We start from the raw sequence: 21,495 nt of genomic DNA, 5'->3' as shown, positions 1-21,495 counted from the left end.
ATACAAAAATTTAAATTATGATATAATGAGCTCCGTAGATGGTCTGAACAGTAATATAGGCATGCTGAAAATTCAGTCAGTGAGCTAAAAGTTAAAGCTGAGGGATTTCTTCAGCACATAGTACAAAAGCACAAAGAGATGAAAAGAGTATAGTCAGAATTTCTAATATTTCTCTAATAGGAGTTCTAGAAAGAGAAAATGGAAAGGAGATAGGAAAATATCCCTTGGATGAAGAATGATTTTATCTTTAGATCAGAAGTCAGCAGTTATTGCTGTTCAAAAAATAGAAACAGAAGGAAAACTTCCAAACTCATTCTATGAGGCCAGCATTACCTTGATCCCCAAACTGGGCAAAGACCCTGTCAAAAAGGAGAATTACAGGGGCGCCTGGGTGGCACAGCGGTTAAAGCGTCTGCCTTCGGCTCAGGGCGTGATCCCGGCGTTCCGGGTTCGAGCCCCGCGTCAGGCTCCTCCTCTATGAGCCTGCTTCTTCCTCTCCCACTCCCCCTGCTTGTGTTCCCTCTCTCGCTGGCTGTCTCTATCTCTGTCAAATAAATAAATAAAAAATCTTTAAAAAAAAAAAAAAAAAGGAGAATTACAGACCAATATCTCTGATGAATACGGACGCCAAAATTCTTAACAAGGGGGCGCCTGGGTGGCACAGTGGTTAAGCGTCTGCCTTCGGCTCAGGGCGTGATCCCGGCGTTCTGGGATCAAGCCCCACATCAGGCTCCTCCGCTATGAGCCTGCTTCTTCCTCTCCCACTCCCCCTGCTTGTGTTCCCTCTCGCTGGCTGTCTCTATCTCTGTCAAATAAGTAAATAAAATCTTAAAAAAAAAAAAAAATTCTTAACAAGATCCTAGCCAATAGGATCCAACAGTACATTAAAAGGATTATCCATCACAACCAGGTGGGATTTATTCCTGGGATGCAAGGATGGTTCAACATTCACAAATCAATCAATGTGATAGAGCACATTTTAATAAAAGACAAGACAAGAACCGTACAATCCTCTCAATTGATGCAAAAAAAGCATTTGACAAAATACAGCATCCTTTCCTGATTAAAACTCTTTAGAGTCTCTGTAGGAATAGAGGGAACATTCCTCGATTTCATAAAAATCACCTATGAAAAGCCCACAGCGAATATCATTCTCAATGGGGAATGGAACAACAGATGTTGACAGATCAGGAACACAACAAGAATGCCCACTCTCGCCACCGTTGTTCAGCATAGTCCTAGCATCAGTAGTCAGACAACAAAAAGAAATAAAAGGTATTCAAATTGGCAAAGAAGTTAAACTGTCTCTCTTCGCAGATGACATGATACTTTATGTGGAAAACCCAAAAGTCTCCGCCCCCAAATTACTAGAATTCATACAGCAATTCAGTAATGTGGCAGGATATAAAATCAGTGCACAGAAATCAGTTGTTTTTCTATACACTAACAGTGTAACTGTAGAAGAAGAAATTAGGGAATCAGTTCCATTTACAATAGCACCAAAAACCATAAGATTTCTAGGAGTAAACCTAACCAAAGAAATAAAGGATCTATACTCTAGAAACTACAGAACACTTATGAAAGAAATTGAAGAAGACACAAAAAGATGGAAAAACATTCCATGCTCATATTGGAAGAATAAACATTGTTAAAATGTCTCTGCTGCCCAGAGCAATCTATACTTTCATTGCCATCCCAATCAAAATACCAATGGCATTTTTTAAAAAGCTGGAACAAACAATCCTAAAATTCATATGGAACCAGAAAAGACCCCGAATTGCCAAGGAAATGTTGAAAAAGAAAAAGCTGGGGCATCACGTTGCCTGATTTCAAGCTATATTACAGAACTGTGATCACCAAGACAGCATAGTACTGGCACAAAAACAGACACATAGATCAATGGAACAGAATAGAGAGCCCAAATATGAACTCTCAACTCTATGGTCAACTAATCTTTGACAAATCAGGAAAAAATATCAATGGAAAAAAGACCGTCTCTTCAATAAAAGGTGCTGGGAAAATTGGACAGTTATATACAGAAGAATGAAAGTCGATCATTCTTACACTATACACAAAGATAAACTCTAAATGGATGAACCTCGGTGTGAAACAGGAATCCATCAAAATTATGGAGGAGAACATAGGCAGTAACCTCTTTGACATCGGCTACAGCAACTTCTTTCAAGACACATCTCCAAAGGCAAGGGAAACAAAAGCAAAAATGAACTTTTGGGACTTCATCAAGATGAAAAGCTTCTGCACAGCAAAAGGAACAGTCAAGAAAACTAAGAGGAAAGAGTCAACAAAACTCCCACAGAATGGGAGAAGATATTTGCAAATGACATTACAGATAAAGAGGTGGTATCCAAGATCTATAAAGAACTTCTCAAACTCAGCACCCAAAAAACAAATAAGTCAAAAAATGGGCAGAAAACGTGAACAGGCACTTCTCCAAAGAAGACATACAAATGGCTACCAGACACATGAAAAAATGTTCAACATCATTAGCCATCAGGGAAATTCAAATCAAAACCACACTGAGATACCACCTTACACCAGTTAGAATGGCAAAAATTAACAAGGCAGGAAACAACAAATGTTGGATAGGATGTGGAGGAGAATTCCTTACACTGTTGGTAGGAATGCAAGTTGTTACAGCCAGTTTGGAAAACAGTATAGAGGTTCCTCCAAAAGTTAAAAATAGAGCTACCCTATGACCCAGCAATTGCACTACTGGGTATTTACCCCAAAGATATAGATGGAATGAAAAGAAGGGGCATATGCACCCCAATGTTCATAGCAGCATTGTCCACAATAACCAAACTGTGGAAGGAGCTGAGATGCCCTTCAACAGACGAATGGATAAAGAAGATGTGGTTCATATATACAATGGAATATTACTCAGCCATTAGAAAGGGTGAATACCTATCATTTGCATCGACATGGGTGGAACTGGAGGGGATTAGGCTAAGTGAAATAAGTCAAGCAAAGAAAGGTAATTATCATACAGTTTCATTCATATGTGGAACATAAGCAATATCATGGAGGACATTAGGAGGAGGAAGAGAAAACTGAAGGGGGGAGGAATCAGGGGGAGATGAACCATGAGAGACTATGGACTCTGGGAAACAAACTGAGGATTTCAGAGGGGAGGGGGTGGGGGGATGGGTTAGCCCGGTGATCGGTATTAAGGAGGGCGCGTATTGCAATGAGCACTGGGTGTTACACGCAAATGATGACTCATGGAACACTATATCAAAAACTAATGAAGTACTGTATGGTGACTAACACAACATAATAATAAATAAATAAAAAGATCAGAGATCAGCAAATTTTTTCTGTAAATGCCAGCTAGCAAATATCTTAGGCTTTGTAGACCTTACAGTGTTTGTCACAGCTACTCAACTATGCTGTTGTAACACAAAAGCCATCATAGACAGTAAATAAATTGATGACTATGTTTCAGTAAAATTTTATTTACAAGAACTGGAGTCAGTCTGGATTTGTCTCATGACCATATATGGTGACCCCTACTTGGGATTGAAAAGGCCCACTGAATGCCCCTGTTAACCTCATTCTGTCTTTCTAGATTCACCTATTCTGTATGTTTTGCAGAAATGGAATCCTATATAATATGTGGCCTTTTGTGTCTAATTTCTTACACTTAGCATATTTTTTTAGGTTCATACACATTGAACATGTATCAGTAGTTTTTTCTTTTTATGGCCAAGTATTTGTTGTATGGATATACCACCTTTTGTTTATCTGGTCGTCTCTTGGAGGACATTTGGTTCTTTCCACCTTTTTGCTATTGTGAGTAATGCTGCTGTGCACATTCATTTATAAATATTTGTTTGAGTACCTTTGCAGTTCTTTGTGTATATACCTAGAAGTAGAATTGCTAGACTTTTTGAAGAACTACCAAACTGTTTTTTACAGTGAATGCACCATTTTGCATTCCCACCAGCAATGTACAAATGTTTCAGTTTCTCCACATCTTTTCCAGCACATGGTATTTTCACTTTTTTTTGTTATCCCCATCCTAGTGATTATGAAACACAGAATTTCTTATAGCTCTTAAATGAGTTCTCATTTAATCACACAGACATTAGGAGAGGTATCCATAGAGTAGAGTAAAAACCTGATGCAAAAAAATCTTAAGTTAGGTACTCAGAACTGCTAGCATATTTATTTAAATTTTATTTAAACATTTGATTATGAGTTGGTAGTTTGATTATCACCCTAGAATATATACGTGCTCATACATATGTACATTTCTTTTTTTTTCTTTCTTTTAGCTACCTGAGAAGAAAAGGAATAATAATAAATGAAACATCTGCGGTTGTATATGCTCAGTTACTCACAGGTCGTAAATATCAAATAAATCAAAACGGTGAAGTTCGTCTAGAGAAACAATGGTCAAAACAAGTTCTTCCTTTTGTTTATCAAACTATTGTAAAGGTAAGTCTCCATCAAATCTCAATTCTATCTTAATGTACACTACTTCCACTGAATAAAGAAAAGACTATATCATATTTAATATTTATAAAGAGAAGACTAATGCAGCGATGCATAATGGAGATTATGATTTAATATAATTTGAAAATTTTTTAATTTATGTATAATTGACATATAACATTATATTGGTTTCGAAGTGTACAAAATGATTCAGTATTTTTATACACTGCCAGATGATCACCAATATAAGTCTAGTTACCATCTGTAACCATACAAAGTTAAAATTTTTTCTTATGATAAGAACTTTTAAGATTCACTGTTTTACAACTCTCAAATATGCAATGCATTATTATTGACTAAGTCATCACACGCTGTACATTACATCCCTATGACTGATTTATTTTATAATAAGTTTGTACCCATTAAGCCCCTTCACCCATTTCATCCATCTCCCCAAACCCTTTCCTCTGCCAGCCACCAGTCTCTTCTCTGTATCTGTTAGTCGTGTTTTGTTTTATGTTTGTTTTGTTTTTTATTTTTTATTTTAATTTTTTTAAGATTATTTATTTATTTATTTATTTATTTATTTATTTATTTAACAGAGATAGAGACAGCCAGTGAGAGAGGGAACACAAGCAGGGGGAGTGGGAGAGGAAGAAGCAGGCTCATAGCGGAGGAGCCTGATGTGGGGCTCGATCCCAAAACACCGGGATCATGCCCTGAGCTGAAGGCAGACGCTTAACAACTGCACCACCCAGGCGCCCGTTTTGTTTTTTAAATAATGTATTAACTGAAGTCATATATTTGTCTTTGTCTTATTTCACTTAGCATCATACCCTCATGTCCATCCATGTTGTTGCAAATGGCAAGATTTTGAGTATTTTTATGGCTGAGTAGTATCCCGGTGTGTGTTTGTGTGCGTGTGTGTGTGTAGAGGGATAGAGAGAGAGAGAGAGAGAGAGACACCACATATATACATGGGGGTGCCAGCTTTAGCAGGACACACATGCCAATGCTAGCAAAGTAAAGGAAGAACACAAAAAATGGTACCTGCCAGCACTTCTGTGCCTAGAGAAAGTCCCAACAGTCCCCTATCCCTCTGGCAGACACTTTAAGATTAGCAAATGAGCGTTTTCCCCATATGGCCTAGGTACTTTCAAGCTGCTGCTTTTACCCTGGATCTCAGGGCCATTGAGTCTGCACGCAAGCCCTTTAGGAGCAGAATCTCCATTCCCTACAGCCTTTTGGGTTTCCTGAACATAAGCCCCATTGGTTTTCAAAGCCAGATACTTAGGCAGCCTGTCTCTCCAGTGCAGTTTCCAAGGGTTGGAGTGCCTGATACGGATCACAAACCCCTTGGTCCTCAAGAAGAAAGAGATCTCTCCTGATTGTGGGTCTCCACGTCTGGGGTGGGGTTTTTGGCAAGAGTGTGTGTCTCTGCCTCTCCTACCCATATCTATATGTACCTTCTAATCTTTTGGTGTGGGGTTACTGTTCAACTAGTTTTCAGGTCTTTTTTTTAAGAGGGCTAATTGTTCCATACGTAGCTGAAGATTTGGTGTGTCCATGGGTGGAGAGGAGTCCAGGATCTTCTGTGCTGCCATCTTGAACCACCACAAAAACTGTAATCTTGGAAAGGATTATTATATGTTCAGACACTCACTCTGTGTATGATTAGGAAACTTGTCTTTTTTATTTATTTATTTTTTAAACTTAATCTCTAATGAAAAAGCCCAGCAGTAGCTTAACAGCCTGCAGTTTTAATTTTTATTCTCCAAAAAATGTTTCCTTAAATAAATTAGTAAATAAATAAATAAAAGTATTTGCTTTTGTGTTTGTAATTTTCGGTGTGATAAGGAAACAAACTATTTTTAAAGCATGTATTGATCCTGTAATTTTGGGAAACAGTATAGTGTAGTGATTAAGAGTACAGACTGCCTGAGCTGACTTTTTAGCTGTATGACCTTGGGCGAGATTTCACCCCCTTTCCGTGCCTTAGTTTCCCCATGTGTAAAGTGGGGCTAATAATGATTTGTGCTGTAGAAGGTTGTCTTGAGGATGAAATGAACTAAGAAATGTATGAAGTACCTAGAAGAATGGCATATAAAGTCAATACATTTTAGCTACTAGTATTGTCATGTAGAAAACCTTTACATTTCACGTTTGCAGACAGCCTAGTAATTACCCCATAGGAAGAAAAACTTGATGTGCAATCCATAGAAATTTTGACTGTGATAATTTACTTTTATATTTCATTCTATATAGGACATCCGAGCTTTTGACTCCCGTTTCTCCAATATCAAAACATTGGATGACTTGTTTCCTCCTAGAAGTATGGTCTTTATGCTGGGAACCCCCTATTATGGCTGCACTGGAGAAGTTAGTTCCTGTTATTGTTACTAAATAAATTTCTTTCTAGTTTTAAGTTAATACGATTATTTAACTTCTCTTCATTTAGGTATAAAATAAAATGTAATACTAAAGGGGAAAAAATACATTTGTTTAACTTATGAACACAGTATTTGACTATATATCTCTCACAATATATAGTCTTGAAAAAGAATTCAAATCCTAATCTCTTATTTAGCAGGTTTATTCATTATGGTAGTATGGATGAAGCAATTATGAAATCATTTTAGTTGTATTATTGGGTTGATGAACTTACAAATGTGTTGATCTTTGAGGAACTCCAATTCTCACATGGAAAAAGACACATGTAAATATGAAATGGAAGAATGAAAGGAAGAATCTGTGGGGACAGATTAGAATTGAAGGTATTAATGTGAACTCATGATTCTTAAAATACATACATGTGTATACATATGTATATAGGCACATTATATAGATATATATGTATATTTGTATATGAATGCATATATGCCTGTACATGCACATATTTTCTAGCTCTATTTGCTCAAAAGGATAAGAAGCAAAGATACTCTGGTAGCAGTGAACACATATAATCTCCAGGTTTGACCTCTAATAACATACGCCAGTGAAAGCTTCTCAGAGACATGGCCCATTACAGGGCTGCACCAGGGTAGGTACAAGATAAGCCTGGAACCACTTGTTATCCCAGAAAGTAAGAAGTGCTCAAAAGAGTGATGGGACCATATCACATAAATACATTTAACCAGGTTAAAGGGGCTCCTACCAAACTGGCCAAATCTGAGACAGTTTGAGTACCAAAATAATAAAGTACAGTAATGGATTATAAACCATTGGTGGGGGATAGGAATTAATGATTCCACAGTGATAATAAATAATAGGGAACGGAAGGGCTCTTACTTATAATATCATGTCAAAGGTAAATGGAGAGAGTGCTAGAGCTGGAAAACCTTCATTTTATAAGTGTCACAATAAAGATTGAATCAAGCAACAATCATCATTGGAAACTAAATCTAGGGGGAATTTTTTTTTTTATCTGAGTAGGATATTTTCATGCCCTTAGAAAGCGTCTTCCCACAGACCGTTAATTACTGTAAGAGGAAAAAAAACGAATTGGACAGTGAAGAAATTGAGCAATATCATGTACCTCCATATGTGATGCCTTAGGGCACATCACCATGCACTGCTCTGGCTGAGAATATATGAGCTTAACTTAATCATAAGGAAGCATCAGACAAATCCAAAACGAGGAACTTTTGTTTTTAAAGGCAGGATGAAGAGGGAAGAATGACCTTATCCTTCAAAAATGTCAATATTATAAAAGACAAACACTTTGGATATAGTCTAGATTTAAGGAACTAGAGAGATATGACAACTAATTGCAATGTCTGATCCTAGCTTGGATTCTGTGTTATAGGGAGAAAAGGGTTTTATTATAATATAGGAACAATTTTAGGTCAACTGCGACAAAATTGGAATATGAACAGTAGATTGAAGTATTTTATCAATGTAAATGAATGTACTTAGTAACTGTACTGTGGTTATATAATAAAATATCCTTCTTCTTAAGAAATATACACCAAAATATTAAAGGGTATTAAAGGTAAGGGACATGATATATGTAATATACCCTCAAAAATTTCAAAAAAAAATAATTATGTGTATGTAAATACACAGAGTACAAATGTTAAAGCAGATGGAGTAAAATGTTAACATGTAGGTAAATGTTTCACAAGTGATCTTTGACCTGTTCTTATGTTTGCAACTTTTTGATATTTAAAGTTATTTGCAAATAAAAAGTTAATTTAAAGAAAAAAAACTGGCTAGTAGCTATTAAAGCAATGTACAATGACTCAAACTTACAATATAATCACATTCATTTATAAATTCTAAGAAATCTCCAGTATCCAACTTTATACTGTCTTACTGTATTTCAGAAATAAACACTGTTCAAATAAGTAGAAAAGTAAATAAAATGTAGTGGAAGAGACTAAAACATACTGTGATTTTCTTTTTCCCTCTAAGGTTCAGGACTCAGGGGATGTGATTACAGAAGGTAGGATTCGTGTGGTTTTCAGCATTCCATGTGAACCCAATCTTGATGCTTTAATACAGAACCAGCATGTGAGTACCATAGTCCATATTGCTTAATTTAGAATTGATAAACTTTAAAAGTGTTAGAAGCATATTTTTACATATTTTTACCACCTCCTCTGAATATATTATAAATATTTTATTCAGTACTGATTAAATTATTTCACAGTTGCATCTAGCATTTAAAAATGAGTGTGGGGAATCTGCTCAAATTTCGTGCAAATGTTCAGGGGAAAACAATCACTGAAATCCCATTATTAATCTATAACAGTTTTTATGGTTTATCATGTTCAGGCTTAAGAAGGGGCACATTTTTTAGCCTACCCTCTGGGAATAGACTAAGATTTTTTAAAATAAACTTTTCATAATCAAAGCCTACATTTTTAGTTACAAGTAATGGCCTTTCTGCAATGGAAGCTAAAGATAAACAATCACTAGAAAAAATTGGGAAACTGCATTTAAATTCACAGCATCCTTTTTTTAGGCCTCTTTATTTTTCCCTATTACAATAGGAGGATTCTGATATCTGTTATTTATTCTTATTGATTGATTAGATAATTAATTTGACTGAAATTAATTCACCATCAGCCAGCTATTGATCCTTACACTTTTATTTTCTCTAATAGTAAATTCTAAAGCTTTATATCCTGTAAAATGAACTCAAGGCATTGAACATCAGCATATACTTGAGGAAACTTTATGGAAGGCAGACAAGTCCCTAAATTCATACCATGAGGTGTCATTTGGAGAAAGAATTCAGAAAGCACAGTCAGGAAACCAGGAGAGTGTTCCATTTTATAAAGATACTGGAGCTCTCTGTTCTGGGAGTTGGTGGAGATAGAAGAACTTATTTATGTACCTTCATCCCGAGCTTTTTCTAGACCTGGATGAACCTGCCCACCTCTAATGTACAGTGTTGCTAGGCATGCCTTCTCCGCTATGCTCTCTTTTTTCTTTACATACCTTCTTTAACTTCTGCCCAAGCCTTCTTTCTCTACCCCAATGTTCTCTGCTTTTTATTTTACATTTTCTAGAATATTTGTGATGATCTTCATCAATTTTAATTATACCATAACCAAATATTTCTCAAAAGGAATACCATTGGTATTTCGGATATGACAACTATGCGTAAAATAGGACTGTCCTATATGTGACAGCATAGTTGGCATCTTTGTCTCCTGGACACTAAATGTTAGTAGCCCATGCCAATAACTGAATGATGTCCCCCTATACATTTCCAGATACTTATTAGAAAAATAAGTGAGGGGAGCCTGGGTGGCTCAGTCGTTAAGTGTCTGCCTTCAGCTCAGGGCGTGATCCCAGGGTCCTGGGATTGAGCCCCGCATCAGGCTCCTCTGCTGGGAGCCTGCTTCTTCCTCTCCCACTTCCCCTGCTTGTGTTCCCTCTCTCGCTGGCTGTCTCTCTCTCTTTCTGTCAAATAAATAAATAAAATCTTTAAAAAAAAATAAGTGGGACTACCTATGATAGAAAACTACTACCTTAATTCTTCGTATTCTGGAAAGCATATATGATTTGTCTGTATTATTTCTAAATCTAATAATGCTCTTGATGGAATAACTATACTGCATTCTTTACTAGGATATTAACATATTTTAATAATGAATTTATATATTACATGCAGCTAAAAAAATTTATCCATTTGGGGGTTATTTTAGACATATAAAATATGCATATAATTCATGTAAATGTATATTTGTTATATTTATACACATTCATATGAATATAGTATATGAAATCCATATAAAATAAGTATGTGTTATTATTATGTACATTATGTTAGGATTATATTGTAGCTTATTTTGGTATTGGATTTGTAATTTGCTTCCTGGTTAAAAATTATATGCTCTGATACTTTTTTTTAATCCTTATAGTTTCTTCCCTTAAGTACACAAATTAAGGTTATATTTCTTTGACTGTATTAGCTATAAGCCTATACATACTTCTTACTTTCATATGATAGTAAATATTAGGGGAAATGAATATTACTTATATTCATATATGAAGAACATTTTTAATTTTGCTCAGTAGCAACTTTTGATGACATACTCATGTTTTAGTTCAATGTAATAATCATCAAGGCCTCATTATGTCCCAGGTACTTTACTAGTCCCTACTTGGAATATGAAAATTAATGTTAAAAAATAGTTCTTGCCTGCAGAGTTTGCCATTTAGACTTACAATAGACTTTATTTCTTGAGACAGTTTCACGAATTGTGTATTTCCTCCCCCTTTCATCCATCCTTGGGAATTCTGTCCTTTAAGGAGAGAGAGGAGCAGAAAAATTCTGCCTACAGATCCTTTCAAAAAAAAAAAGGGGAAATGGATCACTTACTTTTGAGAATCCTTATATTGCCACATTCCAATGGTTAGTGATGTCTTGATTATCTCCAGATTTTAAAGGTAAAGAAATAACATTTGATGCTTTGTGTTTCCATAATTGACCTTTTTGTTTTTATATTTAAAGAAATATTCTATAAAGTACAACCCAGGATATGTGTTGGCCAGTCGCCTTGGAGTGAGTGGATACCTTGTTTCAAGGTTTACAGGAAGTATTTTTATTGGAAGAGGATCTAGGAGAAAGTAAGTTTATGTTAGAGAAATTTACTTAAAGTGGCAGAAAAAAATTAAATGATAAAGATAAACTGGTTAATATTTTGGTATTTATTTTCTTTTATTAATTGCTCTGAATTTTCTTTAAAAATTATGCATAAATTCCTCTGATGGTGATCTTTCATCTAAATGGCACATGTTTTAGGTGTTTGGAAAGACAGTTCTTATTTTTAGCAGATAACAAATTGAACCTTGAAAAAAGGTATCAGAAGGTGTGTGTGAATCTCAATAATATATTTCCCTGCATTTTCTTATTTCATTCTCTTCTCTAGTTACATAATCTATTTATATGGTTTGTTAACTTGGGTTTTGAAGCCTTTCCTCTAGTCTTTCAATTACTGCTACTTTGGAAATAACCATGAAAACTATAGAAGAACAATCAGAACTAAGTTTTTCTAAGAATTGAAAGCAAACCTTTGTATTCTTTGAAGAAAATTTTAAAATGTGTGTGTGTGTGTGTGTGTGTGTGTGTGTGTGTGTGTGTGTGTGATTTAAATTCAGCCCTCATGGAGACCATAAAGCAAATGTGGGTTTGAATCTCAAATTCAACAAAAAAAATGAAGAGGTACCCGGATATACTAAGAAAGTTGGAAGTGAGTGGATGTATTCATCTGCAGCAGAACAACTTCTTGCAGAGTACTTAGAGAGGTAAGTGCCTAACAAGATCCTACTAAACATCCAAAAATGTAGGACTGTAGTAACTATTTTGCTTTGCTGATACCAGTTTTAGATGAAAAATATTTCCTTTGGTAAAATGTGACATATTACATAGAAACTTAATTTTGTGTCATGGAACATCATAACTATTAGCTAAAAGAAAATAGAAAAATACTGTATATTATTTAAAATGAGAAAAGATGATGAGAACTGGCCTCTTTTATTTAATTTTTAAATTTTTTTTGAGTTTTTTTTTTTTTTTTTTTTAAGTAATTTCTATACCCAACGTGGGGCTCGAGCCTACAACCCTGAGATCAAGAGTTGCACTTTCCGCCAACTAAGCCAGCCAGGTGCTCCTTGGCCTCCTTTTAATGAAAATTTTCCTTAACTTGCTGTCGTAAATTATTCACTACTTTGCATGTCTGTGTTAGTAGTAAGAGGATTGGTGTGGATAAACAAAACAACTCTTCGCACAGTGGATTTTCTGAGTCTTAAAACTCCAACCAGATAATAGATTACTGTCCTAAAATTATTGAATTTTATCCTGAAATGGGCTAAGAAATCAATAAATCTCAGCTCCTCATTATAAAAATGAGAAAACTGTGTATTGAGATTAACTGAGTTACTCAGTGACAAAGATTTATAGGGAAAACGTTTACTTCTCATTCACATTGGTTGTGAATTCCTTGGTCCTGCTGGTTTCTAACCTTGTATTTGAGGATCCTCTTAGTTTACTAGGGCTGTCGTAACAAAGTAGCACAAACTGGATGATTTAAAACAACAGAAATTTATTGTCTCACAATTCTGGAGACCAGAAGTCCAAAACCCAAATCTAAGGTGTTTGGTAGGACCATGCTTCCTATGAGGATTGTAGGAAAGGAACCATTCCATGCGTCTTTGCTAGCTTTTTGTAGCCTCACACATTTGTTCTTAACTTTGTAGATGCATTACTCCAGTCCTCCATCTTCACATGTGTTCTCCCTGTTCATCTTCACATTATCTTTCCTCTGTCTCTGTGTCCAAATTTCCTCTTTTCATAAAGACACAGTCATGTTAAATTAGGGCCCACCCTAAAGGCCTGTTTTTATTTTATAACCTCAGTAATAACCTTATTTTCAAATAAAGTCACATTCTGAAGGTAGTAGGAGTGGGACTTAATCTGTCTTTTTTGGGAAGGAACCCAATTCAACTCCTATATTACATCTGAAAATTTATTTCTTCTGTTCACTTCCATATTTCTTTAAAATGTTGTATTTGCCCTACTTTTTCATGATTTTTCAACTTGACATATGCATTGGTTTCGAACCATGAAAGATGAAGCTTTAGCTCTCTTCTACTACATCCCCTTTCTACTTCCTCACCTCCCTCCACACGTGTGTTTGTGTGTGTGTGTGTGTGTGTGTGTGTGTGTGTGTGTGTATACACATTTCCCCTTTCATTATAGTTGTATTAAATCTGTATTTAAGGTTTACTTGATTAAGATAATGTAAGTGGTCACAGGTGGACCTTGTAGAGTATTATAGTTGCATTTCCTTTCTTGTACACATTTTTGTTTTCCCCATCTTGTTTAGTCATTTGCTTATTGTCTATATTCACATAACTAATTCAGCCCTAAATTCTTTGTTATAGCTGGAAGTCTTCATATGGTCAGACAGATCAGGAGATCTCTCAGTTCCGTTTTCTTCTTCTAGACTTCCTACTTGAAACCTTCTATCCTCCTGCTTCAGTGTAAGCTAATTGTTTTCTAGGGCTATCACACAGCTCTCATTCTAGAGTTCCTCTCTACTATCATCCTAGGAATTCCCTTCACCATTCTGCTTTGTAGGATTTCTTTATTTCCTGACTTTCATACCTTACTTTTTCTGGTTTATGTCTCCAGTTTGATGGAGCACTTAATCCAGTAGCTTCCTGAGAGAGCTTGTGTGTCTGGAAATGTCTTTAGTCTTCCTTAACCAGACTTGATTGATAGCTGGCCTGGGTGTAGAACCCTAGATTGGAGATTATTTTACCTCAGAATTTGAAAAGTACTGCTCTCTTCCCTTTTTGTTTCCTTTGCTGGTGAGAAGTCCTATGCCATTGTGATTCTGAATCTTTGCATGTGATGTTTTCGTGTTCTGAAATCTTCTCAGTATCTTCTCTTTACCAGTGCTGTTTTAATAATGTGATGATGTGTGCCTTGGTATGGGTCTTCTTTCTTTGCTTAGGTGTTGAGTCCTTTCACACTTAACTGATGCCCTTCCATTCTGAGAAAATTTCTTGTATTATTTCTTTGATAATTTCCTCCTCTCCTTTTTTTCTGTTCTTTCTGAGACTTCTGTTAGATGATAGACCTCTGGATTAATCCTCTTAAGTTTGTTATCTCTTCTCACCCATTTTCTATATTGTATACTTCTGTCCTACTCTGTGGGAGACGTCTTCAACTTATAGCATTTTTATTTTTATTTGATTTAATCATTTTTAATTTCTAAAAGTGTGTCCTTATTCTCTGACATTCCTTTTTTATAGTGTCTTTTTCTCTGAAGATGGTAGTTCTCGTTTTTCTTTTATTCTCTATGTTTTCTGTTTTCTTCAAATTGCTCGTTTTTTATTTCACCTTTCATATTAAAGATTTTTTTTTTTACTTGTTTTTGGTGGTAAGAATGAGGCACTAAAAAGCTGATTGGAAATTTAGTGTGCTTGTCACGTGGAACTTTGCTACTTCTGCAGAGGACCTCCAAATATTACTACCTATATGTGTTTATTTTCTCTCGGGCTTACTAGTTTTCCTAGAGAGGTATCCTCTAGTCTTTTCCTTGGAGGACAGATGTGAGGAACAAAACTGACTTCCAGTGTTTTGGATATTAACCAGGGAAAAGGGATCTTGTTATTGGATACTATGAAATGCCCTCCAAACCTCCCTTTAAAGGACTTATTTCTATGGCAGCTAAAATGCTGTTGTCTGACAGCCCTCAGCTGTGAGCTCTCTTCAGGAATTGCCTTGCAGACGAGAACTGCCTCACCTAAAGTTATGTCCCCTTCCCACAACAGCCACAGATCCAACACCTGATCTACAAGGAGGTGTGAAAGACCCAGCTGACCTGATCGCCCTAGTTCTGGATAGGTCTGAAGGGCCATCCTAGTTTGAGATCTCTGTGGGACTGACCAAGGAGTTCATTAACAGTGGATCACAGCCCACCTTCTCCCTGCCCAATTCTGCTTCCTTCCTTTTTTCCTTCCCTTCTACATGTGTTGATTCCACAAGAGCTCTCTGACAAACTTTCTTCTTGCTTACTTTCATTTCAAGAGTGTGCTTCCTAAAGAAGTTACACTTCCTAGCCTGCTTCCTAGCAACACATTATATAGTAGTTATACTTTCATTAATTCCCTATCATCTCCTCATGTCCTGCACACCCATCTCCCTGTACCTTGTATACCTACAGCTAAAGCATCCCCTGTTCAACCTCTCCAAAAGACAAACTACAGACAGGTCTTATGCTGGGCTGAAGGTGAGTAAGCCCATGATCATCCAACTGCTTATGATACAAAATTTTCAACTAAAAGCCTAGTAAACTTCACCCTACCCATACTATGGCATTAAAATATACCTGGAGTCCATAATTCCTGAGCTTTTGCAGACTTGCACAGTTTAAATCATCTTGCTTGTTGACTTCCCACCCTGGTTGCTTAGGGTGCAGCTTTTTCCTATCTTTCAAACCAGTTGATACTTACCCATCCAGTTTCTAAAATTTTGTTAGGAACTCATATATGCTATCAGACTCCCCACTTCTCTTTTCATGCCTTTCTGGGTCTATGCCCTATTTTATACTTTACTCTTTATTTAGTAGGTTTGGAAGTGAGCAAAAATTAAGCACATATGTTCAATCTGCTATGTGTACTTAAAAGTCCTGCACTATTCAGGAAGTAGTGGAGTTTTGAGGAATAGCAGAAGAAAATTTTAGTGTATTTTAATTTTCTTTATTGTGGGATGCTCCAGCTTTGTTATGAAAATTGGAAAATGAACATGTAGTTACTATTTTTGTCCATTTATCACCTATCATGATCTGAGAGTAGAGTCAGTAATTGAAATTTATAAGTAATTAAAGTTTATTACAGTTTATGAATTGAATCATTTCTCCCTCAGCTACTGAGAGTTTTTTGAGGGCCTGTGAATACTTTCAAATCATTTAGTCTCTATCCCTTATTAATACTCTGTAAGTAACAATCAGTCCTCAGTATGTTTTACATGTCCCCTTGGGATCCAAAATTATGTGATAGAAAGTTTATGTGAAGTTAACCATATATATTTTCTAAGCAGTATTTTTGTTTGTTTGGCTAGAGCTCCAGAACTATTTAGTTATATAGCCAAAAACAGCCAGGAGGATGTATTCTATGAAGATGACATTTGGCCTGGAGAAAATGAGAATGGGTAAGCAAAATTTGTGGTATTTATTGGCTCATAGTTCAGCTTAGTGGTTCCAGTGAAGGGTACAGTAGCTAATTTATCAAGAATCTATATTACTTTTGTGGGTAGAGCTTCAAATATGTATATATATATTTGCTTTAAGATCTTCATATAATTCATTTCACTTATATCAGTAAAGTACTTTTATTTAAAGTACTTTTATATAATTTTGTGGGGGGTTTTTAATTACTGAGAAGTTATATGTCCATGTTAATATTAGATTTATAACTAGTCCCAGTTAAGTTTAGTGATTAATTATTATGTATTTGATGTCTTTTGTAATTTACGGCCCTCAGAAAATTTATATTAGGCCTTTTATATAAACCCTCAGAAAGTTTTAATCATTGTGAAAAAAATTACTGTTTTTAATGTAGTGCTGAGAAAGTTCAAGAAATTATTACTTGGCTAAAGGGACATCCTGTCAGTACCTTGTCTCGTTCTTCTTGTGATTTACAAATTCTGGATGCAGCTATTGTTGAGAAAATTGAGGAAGAAGTCGAAAAGTGCAAGGTACTAATTTTCAATAACCAAGGTGATTGATGAGATTTGAAGTTAAATGGACTGTATATCGTTCTACAAATAATTTATTTTTGTTTCAACCAAATAAAACATAACTAGTGATTCTAATTTATGTCAGGTAATGCTGTAGTTTAAAAAAATGTTCCAGCCATTTCCAGTGGCCATTTATGAGTTTATCTGAACAAAAAGAAATGCGCTTTAATATATAAAAGCTGTAACATTTAAATTTTATGTCCTAATGGTGTTTCTAATTTTAGGAATTAATATTCCGTAATTCTAGCCAAAATACAAAGTTTGTGATTAGAAATAAGGTTAATCCGTTCTTCCTTCCTATTCTAAGTTCTTTAAAGACATAGTTCTTTTTATAGAACCATAAACATTGTGTTTAATTCACTTGTACAGAATCCCTTCTAAAATGTACTTTCCCACCCACAAACATATTCAGTATTTTTGAACTTCTGTTTAATCTTTCCTGTTTTTTTATGTCTTGATTTTAAAAAGCAATAATCTTCTGTGTAGGCTTAACTATTTTACTTACTTTGATCCTCTGTCTTGACATAACGGAAAATGGATTGATTATGTTCCCTTTTTTAACTGTTGATTTTATTTTCCACACTTTTGCCTTTTTATTAAAATGATGTTGCTTTGCTAACATAGCAATCTAATAGCAGATTAAGTTAAGAAATGGGCTCTGAAGCCATTTTCCCCCATTTCTCTTTGAATGCTCTTAACCTTAGGCAACGTACTTAAGACACTTACTTTCCATGCCTCTATTTCCTCAGTGGTAAAATGAGAATAAAATAGTACCTACTTCATAGGGTCATCAAAAGGATTAACTAAGGTAAATATGTAAACTCCTTCTAATAGTGCCTGTTTTTAATGCCTAACAATGCTTGACTATTATTATTTGATTTCTCTTATCACATTCAAGAGCTGTGAAGACAGTCTGGAAAATTATTACTGGATGACTCTTTTTCTCTTTAGGAAAAAATATAAGGCTTAGAGCCAAGAGTTTGATTTTTTGAAAGGTCATTGATACTCAGAGAGAAACCTGCATTTCATTTTTTTTAACCTGCATTTCTCTTTGTCTTTCAACCTAGAGTAAAATCCATTTGTATAGCATTGTTTTTGAAATGAGTTTTCCACTTAATAAAGGTTTATTACTCTAAGCCCCCAAATTTTATTTTATGCTTGAGATTTTCCATTTCTAACAAGCTCCCAGATGATCACATTTTGAATAGCCAGACCCCAGAACTTTTCATTTCATAGCTGTGGATTAGAGCATACTGTGAAAATTCCTTGGTTTATTAATTTGCTTAATAAATCAGGTTTGATTGCCATGTCCTCTAATCAGTGCTATAATGTACTAATGCCTAGAGATATATTAAAGCATATGGGTTGTTTTTTTCATATACAGTACTCCAGGCACAAGTTTGGGATCTGCTTTTTAAAATTACTTTATATTTATTTTTTCTTCTTCTTGCTGTTATCAGGGGCACCAGTTGTACCCTATTATTCCTAGTCAACTGTGGGCTGAAAGCATAGATATCCTGTCAGTACTGCCTTCACTATTCATTCTATTTAAAATTGCAATCTCTCTCCACACCGCTGATCCCCCTTACCTGCTTTATTTTTTCTCTATGCTTTTTACCATCAAATATTTTTTTGCTTGTATGTCTCCCTAAGTAGAGTAAAGAAACAGGTCACTGTTTTATCCTTAGCACCTAGATCAATACCTGGCACATAAATGGAACTCAGTAAAGATTTGTTGAAAGAATAAATGAAATGCCTTTATAATAAAAGATAATATGATCTGTTTAAAGGCTTGAGCATTTTGCAATATATATACATGAACTCTATAATGTATAGTCTCTGTAGCTTGGAGTTGTTTTATGCCCTTTTGTACTTATTTCCGTAAGGTATGTTCTAAAGATAGGTGGCTGCAAAATAAGTAAACTGTTGCCATTTTTCTTAGTTGGTAAGAATTCACTTAAAAAATATTTAATGTGAATGGTAGTTATGGATTGCAGTGGATATAAACTATTCTCATGGTTTTATTAGGTAGAACAGGTAATGTTATTTCTGTTTTACAGTAGAAGGAGGCTGATGTTTAAGTTGAGTGTGAGTTCACAAAATTAACAAGCAGTGAAGATGGGACAGAATTCTTCTTCCAGCATTTGTTAGATGATCAAAAAATTAAACATTAAACTCAATTTCGTAATAGATTACAAAAGCAAGGGCTTTGTTAAATCAGTACCACCTTAATTTTTATAAGTAGCCATAAAATCCACAGTGTTGTCATAGATCAGTACTTTATACTTTTTTTTCCCTTTAATATAGGTCATCATTGACCATCATATATAATTTTTTTAGAGTAAAAAGCATTTGAATAGGATAGCATTTACATAAAGTTCTAAACAGATAAATCTAATCTTTTGTTAGCAGTAAGGTTACTTTAGGGAAGGTAATAACTGGGAAGGAATACAGGAGTTCTTATGTTGTGCTTAGTAATGTTCTCTTTCTTGAACTCAGTATGGTTATAAATAGATCACTCATACTATAAAAATTCATCAGGCTATATGCATACAATTTTGCATTTTTCTATGCCTTATACTTCAACAAAAAATTTTTAAAAATTTTAAGGGGTGCCTGGGTGGCTCAGTTGATTAAGCATCTGCCTTTGGCTCTGGTCATGATCTTGGGGTCTTGGGATCAAGCCCTGCTTCAGGCTCCCCACTCAGCAGGGAGTCTTCTTCTTCCTCTCCCTCTCCCCATTGCTTGTGTTCTCTCTCTCTCTCACAAATAAATAAAATCTTTAAAAAAAATTTTTTTAAGTAAGAATTTATTATTCCTCCCTGCTATATCCGAAGAACTTCAAATATTCTTTAAATTACTCATTTCATTTGGCTTTTAAAAATGAATAATAATGATGTCCAACTGAATAGTAATAATCTTATATTTTTATTGTAAAGCCAAATAACAATAATTTTATAATTTAATGTTTTTAAATATTTAAAATTTTTTCTTTCTTCAGCAAAGAAAGAATAATAAGAAGGTACGAGTGACAGTGAAGCCCCATTTGCTGTACAGAGTAAGTTTCCTATCAAAGAATTCAAAGTTGTTTTTATTTTGAAAGTATAGAAGGAACAAAATGTTTTTGTTATAGTGATAGAAAAATTATTTCAAATTAGAGTTAATAATAATTAAAGCTTTCTTCTCTTCAGCCTTTAGAACAGCAACATGGAGTCATTCCTGATCGAGATGCAGAATTTCGTCTCTTTGACCGTGTGGTAAATGTGAGAGAGAACTTTTCAGTTCCAGTTGGCCTTCGGGGCACCATCATAGGAATTAAAGGGGGTAATATCTCAATACCTGGCGTGTCTTCAACTGTATCTATAATTGTAAAGTGAAACACAGATTTCTGCGTCTTATATCTAAGCAGAAAGCAACAGTGTGTACATATTGTTAACACTGTTGTACTATACACTTAAAAATTAAGATGGTAAATTTTATGTCATGTATTTTTTATTTAAAAAAAAGAAAAAGAAAAAGATGAGAGAATGGAGGGAAAAGGGAAAAAGCAGGTAAGGATCTAAATATGCTTCAAAGGGATGCCTGGTGTGAACAGCTTTGCAGTGTAGATTCCAGAAAAAGTCAGCCTAGCTTGAAGCAGCAAATCCAGTGCCAAGGAGTCCAGGTGTTGGTAGCACTGTCCTTTCGTGTCTCAGGCACTCAACCTTGTCTGATTGTCCAGACTAGGATTAGTAAGGGCCAGATAGGTATAATGAAATAACCCTCTTGCTGCTATCTGCTCAACCCCCTGCATCAGCTGTTCAAATACTGAGCTTATTAGATTGTATTCTTGTTAAGTTGTCTTGATAAGGCCTTAGGACTCTGATAACATAGAGGTTTCCTTTCTTCTCATCATTCCTATCAGTAATAGTGACTGCTTGGGATTTTGTCTTGAGAATTTTGAAGCTGTATCTATGCTGAGTGGGGAAGAACTCTGTCATTGATTAACCATGTCTGCCACGAAGTGGAATAAAAAGGGGAATATTTCATTACTGCGCTCAGCTGAGACCTCATCTCCATAGTCAGCTTCTCTGAAGGGAGTGAACAATCCTCTTACCTTTTATAATATTAATAATCTTTTGAGGAAGTACCCCTCCCTCAGATAGGGAATGGGAACCTAAAAGCTGAGCTTTAAGGCTTCAGAGGAAAAACTCCTGCCTCTCACTGAGCCTTACTTTCTTGAATTTAGATTTCAGGTAAAAGTGTCAGGTTGAAAGATAAGCTGGATGTTGGGG

The 21,495-nt window shown here is 35.2% G+C and overlaps 1 protein-coding gene across 5 annotated transcripts in view; it reads left to right on the top strand.

Moving 5' to 3' along the window:
* The window catches only part of XRN1 (5'-3' exoribonuclease 1), a 107,562-nt gene that overhangs the window by 51,062 nt on the left and 35,005 nt on the right, over positions 1–21,495 (top strand). For all 5 annotated transcript variants that reach the window (XM_045791915.2, XM_045791914.2, XM_045791913.2 and 2 more), the window contains 9 exons: positions 4,299–4,461; positions 6,724–6,837; positions 8,872–8,970; positions 11,426–11,541; positions 12,073–12,219; positions 16,544–16,633; positions 17,044–17,179; positions 20,223–20,279; positions 20,413–20,545. In XM_045791915.2, the coding sequence (XP_045647871.1) occupies positions 4,299–4,461; positions 6,724–6,837; positions 8,872–8,970; positions 11,426–11,541; positions 12,073–12,219; positions 16,544–16,633; positions 17,044–17,179; positions 20,223–20,279; positions 20,413–20,545 (1,055 nt within the window). The remainder of the gene's footprint in view (positions 1–4,298; positions 4,462–6,723; positions 6,838–8,871; positions 8,971–11,425; positions 11,542–12,072; positions 12,220–16,543; positions 16,634–17,043; positions 17,180–20,222; positions 20,280–20,412; positions 20,546–21,495) is intronic.

Source organism: Ursus americanus, chromosome 20, assembly GCF_024610735.1.
Source record: "Ursus americanus isolate L20-20 chromosome 20, mUrsAme1.1.p, whole genome shotgun sequence".
NCBI classification, from domain to species: Eukaryota; Metazoa; Chordata; class Mammalia; order Carnivora; family Ursidae; genus Ursus; species Ursus americanus.
Note: the sequence above shows the minus strand (reverse complement) of the source record. Positions and strands in the feature narration are given on the sequence as shown.